The sequence below is a fragment of the Penaeus chinensis genome, chromosome 35, assembly GCF_019202785.1.
Source record: "Penaeus chinensis breed Huanghai No. 1 chromosome 35, ASM1920278v2, whole genome shotgun sequence".
NCBI lineage: Eukaryota > Metazoa > Arthropoda > Malacostraca > Decapoda > Penaeidae > Penaeus > Penaeus chinensis.
In genome coordinates, this window is record NC_061853.1 from 9,374,285 (window position 1) to 9,379,284 (window position 5,000).

Sequence of the window (5,000 nt, forward strand, 5' to 3'; positions counted from 1 at the left end):
ACGAGGCCGGCCAGCTGGAAGGCGCCGTCCCTTCCCTCGCACACCAGGGGGCCTCCGCCGTCACCCTGAAGGAGAGGAAGGCAATGAGAGGGAGTTCTCTTGATGTGGAATCTCAAGTTTTGGGATATTTTAGTGTGTCTGAAGAGGGAGCCCTTGTTTTAGGGTTAGAATTCGGTTTGGAAATAAGTTGAATATACATTTCATAAGCATAGACGTGAAACTTAGACTTGTGTTTTTAAACTTGCGGCGTAAAATTAATAGACGAAAGAACCAACAGAATACATAACTAACTATACTAAGCGGATGCCAACCTTGCATGTGTCTTTTCCTTGCTCGCCTCCGGCACACATCATGCCATCTCGCAGGCGGAAATTAGGGCCAAGGCGCGTGTGCCTCAGGGCCTCCTGGCACTCGTAGCGGTTCACCACTGGCAGGTCCACCTCCTTTAGGATGCTCTGGTACTTGCCTTCTTTCCCGAAGGCGTTCTTGCCCCAGCCGGTGGAGTAACAGTGATAGCCCTCGAAGTTGGCCTGGGTGTTGTGTGGGAGACACACGGGCGAGATGTGGGGGCTGTGGGGAGACTTTCTGATGATGGTTTTTGTTTATGATTTTCTTTCTCTTTTCGTTTCTCTCTCTGTCTGTCTGTCTGTCTGTCTCTCTCTCTCTCTCTCTCTCTCTCTCTCTCTCTCTCTCTCTCTCTCTCTCTCTCTCTCTCTCTCTCTCTCTCTCTCTCTCTGACTGAATTCATAATGGGTGTCTATTTTTCAATAAACATAATGATGGAAGTCTCTGTTAACTAAGAACAACAATAACAGATAAAACATTGGTGATGTTGCCAAATGACCCAACGAACCAGCCAACAAACGAAGAGAATGAAAGAACAAAATGATCAACAAAAAAAAAAAGCAGAATCTTGGAAACGCCCAAACACCCATTAGGCTCATATCAATAAGATATAAATACATCTCAAAGAAATCCAGCCCAAAAATGCATCGCACATAACCATCACACTCACTTTGCTGCGAAATCGACGTGGTGACGCATCCGGACGACCGCCAAGTCGTTCTCGAGATTCCCGGCGTAGTAGTCGGGGTGGATGACCACGAACTCGGCGCCGACTTCGATGTGGCTGTAGAACTCCGTGGGGCCGAACACGTCCCAGTCACCGAGGCGGATCTTTATCTCTTGGGGAAGCAGTCTGGGGAGGAGAATGGAGTGAAGAAAGTGTTTTTAGATTGTTTGTGCGTTTTTTTTTTATATATGTGCTCTTTTTACCCGATCGAAATTTTGAAATTTTAAGTGGTAAATAAACACTTACCCGCTGATGCAGTGAGCGGCAGTCAACACATGGACGCCATCGATGAGGGCTCCGCCACATACGTAATCGTCATTGATCTTCATAATGGCGACGTGCCACGGGTACTCGCCGAACTCCGTGTCTCCCTTGACGTAATCGGGGTTCTTGACTCGGCCTGTGATGCCCGCGGCATTCCGCAGGCCGCAGGAGGAGCGCTGGGGCGTCGGGCGGTTGAACCTCGGGTTGCGGCAACACACATTACCGTTGTCGCAGCCTGCAAGGCCCGGGGCGAACCCAAGGGCGCGCTGAGGGGGGAGAATTTGGATTGAGAGGACGAGGCGAACAAGGGACGTGAAAGAGGTGAGATTGTGGCGAGTCATCATTTGTGTTGTGGGTGATTGTCTTATCTGAAAATAGTTTTATGGGGGAGTATTCATGGGCCTTAAAAGTTATTATCATTCTCTCTCTCTCTCTCTCTCTCTCTCTCTCTCTCTCTCTCTCTCTCTCTCTCTCTCTCTCTCTCTCTCTCTCTCTCCCTCTCTCTCCCTCTCTCCCTCTCTCCCTCTCTCCCTCTCTCCCTCTCTCCCTCTCTCCCTCTCTCCCTCTCTCCCTCTCTCCCTCTCTCCCTCTCTCCCTCTCTCCCTCTCTCCCCATATCTACCTCTACTTACCCCTTGAGGTTGATCGGTAGAGTTATCAAGCGTCGCCAGATGGTCAAGCGTGTCTCTTCTAGTTCGTGATTCCTTGGCCTCCTCTTCCCCGGGGTATTCAGTCGTCGTCACGTCTACTTCGGCATCGGTGGCATTAGAGAGGATGTCCGCGTGGAGTGAGCGGGCATCGAGAAGGTTGCTGATGTCCCGCGGGTCGTTGATCCGAAGGACAACGTCGTGGGCGGCGCAGAAGGAGGGATGGACGCACTCGCACTCTTCACGGTACGCGGGGACGTCGGGGCGGAAGAGAGTTCCGTGAGCAACGTCCGGCTGCGTGTGCACCGGCGGGGAAGGCCGGAAGGACTCGCCCGGGTTAGTGAGTGGCAGGCCCACTCCGCCCGTCGCACCTTCTGTGATGTGGATGTGGGTGTGGTGATGCTCGACCACGGGGGCGGACGAAGAGTGGGTGGGGGTTGCATGCGGCAAGGATGGGGACGGAGGAGCGACGTGGGCAGGAAGAGGAGGAGGGGCTAGATGGGGTTGAGATCCCTGGAAGGATCCTTGGTGAGGGACGGACCCGGGGAAAGAGCCGGCGAAAGGCTGCTGGTGAAGACCCTGAGAAGGGACGGGCGGGCACTGGGGTGGAAAAGCATGTTGTTAGTGAATGCAGTGTGGAGAGGAAGTTTCAAGCGTAAATATATATTTCATGTCTATTTCTATGTGCATACATATATATATACAATCTTCATATATATATATATATATATATATATATATATATATATATATCTGTCTACCTGTCTATCTATCTATCTGTCACTGAAAACAAACTTACCAACGACCCGATCCCGATGTTACAGAGCCTCTCGTTCAACCCAAGAAATCTCGGGGAGGTTTCGTCTTCCTTCAGAGCTTCACTTCTCCCACTCGGGGGTGAATGAGGTTCGAGGGGCAAGGGGAGGGAAAGTGACCCTTCTTTACGGGTTGGAGTGTGAGGTCCGAGTGACCGTCCGAAAGAAGAGCGGGGTGACGAGGAAAGGGAAGAAGAGGCAGAGGACGAGGTCGTATCCGGGCCCCAAGACCACTCTCCCGCCCAACAAGTCCCCGTCAGAGCTATCAGAAGGACGAGGGTGACCTTTACACCTGTAAGAAAACGGGCGAATGTCAGTGAGTATAAACAAATGAAGAAAATGAAATACCAGGTAACATATGCTAATAGAATGGTAGAAACAGTTGACGTAAAGATAGAAAATCACAAAATTTTAAAGTCGTTAAAAATAGGTAGTAAATGATATGAAAGTTTGTTCCGATGCAAACAATCAAGAAAAATATGGGAAAAGGAAAGGAGAGTTTTTAGATTTAGTAAAGATAAAGGAAAATAATGTATATAACAGACGAGAAAAGGTCTACAGAGAGAATACTAATGTCAATATTCAGTAAGAAAAATGACCGATAAATCAGAGTAATAGTGGAGAAATCTAGAATGATGGAGAGACAATGAACGAAGAGATAAGAGATGAGTTACATGGATTCTATTTGACTGTAATTATGATAATGGTAATGATACTATTAAGTGCTGACAATGGCATTGATCATATGAATAAGAACAGGAATGGCAATAAGTATCATTATAGAAATAATAGTGTTTATTATAGTAATCATAGCAATGAGGGCAATGACTGTGATGCTGATAATAATTTTGTATGAAGGACATTAGATTCGCTAGGACGGACTGGGAAACCAGCGCAAAAAAGGGAAAGAAGTTAACAGATGAAGAAAAAAAAACGAACAGCTCACATGAACACAGATTCGACCCACTTACTAGATGAAGGAAAACTTAATTACTTGTTTATTTTATGCTTAATTTAAACTAAAACATTTTCACATCCGATGATAAAAGAAAACAACACAAAACTATAAAAGGAAAAAAAAAGTAAGAACATAAAGGAAGACTCCTTGCTAAAAAACTATAGGACCAGCCTGAGTATTATGGAGTCAGCATGCACAGCGCCTTAGGTTGAAAGTGAAAGTGAACGGCCCAGCCAACACAACGACGTGATATTGTGATGTAACGTTGATCATATTCTTTCCTTGTGTAATTTCGCGCGCTTTGGCAAATGGATTAGTTGATGAATGGAATATTTCACCAATTACCAATGAAGGATGGTTCTGTAGAGTGTCAGGTTATGAATGAATGACTGAGTGATGTAGTAATTGGGTTCAGGATATGATGACTAATGGATGTGTAATTACATATTCATGATGCACGAAAATATAACACAAAACGGAATTAATTTTTAAAATAATGATAAAATAAAAACACAACTACATACAAAGCACAAACTCACCCCAAAACGCCATTTCTCTTTCCAAGCGAGTCACACCAAACAATAAATAAACGTACAACTAAAGTATCTGAATAAATAATAATAAATAACTTCGACGAGAGGGAAAAACAAAGAACAAATGCACTATGACATCGAAACAGTGTTCCTCCTCCGCCGGTCGCCAGTCGTCTGAGGCAAGTGACCCATGGAAGCTGTTCTTATACCTTTCTCGAGTGACCTTCTCCTTGAGGGGTTCCCGGCTGGCCCAGGGAGGGGTATTTCGTGTGCGTGTGTGTGTGTGTGCGTGTGTGTGTGTGTGTGTGTGTGTGTGTGTGTGTGTGTGTGTGTGTGTGTGTGTGAATATGAGAGTGTTTGTGGGTGTGTGTACGTGTGTGTGAGTTTGTGTGTGTGAGTGTGTGTGTATGTGTGTGTTTGTGATTCAGTATGATGGAGGAATATGTATTTGTATGTGTTTATGTGTGTGATGTGATTCGGGGAATGGGTGATTTATGTCTGTTTGTGTATGTGGAAAGGGAGTAGAGGATTGTTTGTGTGATGGAAAAAGAAGGTTGTATGTGTCATGTGTCTTGTTTGCATAAATTGCATGTATGTGACTGTGTCTGCAGAATGCATCTTTACTAAATCGATGTAGGTTTTCTGTCACTAACGTTATTAGCATCTGCTTTATTACTCGTATTGCTGCATTTGCTTTCTCGGATTTTGTGGT

The 5,000-nt window shown here is 45.9% G+C and overlaps 1 protein-coding gene across 2 annotated transcripts in view; it reads right to left on the reverse strand.

Annotated features, from left to right (window-relative positions):
- Window positions 1–4,452, reverse strand: part of LOC125044331 (coagulation factor X-like) — a 4,782-nt gene extending 330 nt beyond the window's left edge. Inside the window, exons 1-7 of one of the 2 annotated variants that reach the window (XM_047640948.1) lie at window positions 4,295–4,452; window positions 2,782–3,089; window positions 1,968–2,582; window positions 1,319–1,602; window positions 1,016–1,198; window positions 312–570; window positions 1–65 (exon numbers count right to left, since the gene is read on the reverse strand). The exon at window positions 1–65 is cut by the window's left edge and continues 330 nt beyond it. In XM_047640948.1, the coding sequence (XP_047496904.1) occupies window positions 1–65; window positions 312–570; window positions 1,016–1,198; window positions 1,319–1,602; window positions 1,968–2,582; window positions 2,782–3,089; window positions 4,295–4,307 (1,727 nt within the window). In that variant the 5' untranslated portion in view covers window positions 4,308–4,452. Of the gene's footprint in view, window positions 66–311; window positions 571–1,015; window positions 1,199–1,318; window positions 1,603–1,967; window positions 2,583–2,781; window positions 3,090–4,279 lie in introns of both variants that reach the window. The other variant, XM_047640947.1, reaches the window with a different exon arrangement.
- Window positions 4,453–5,000: the final 548 nt, after the last annotated feature.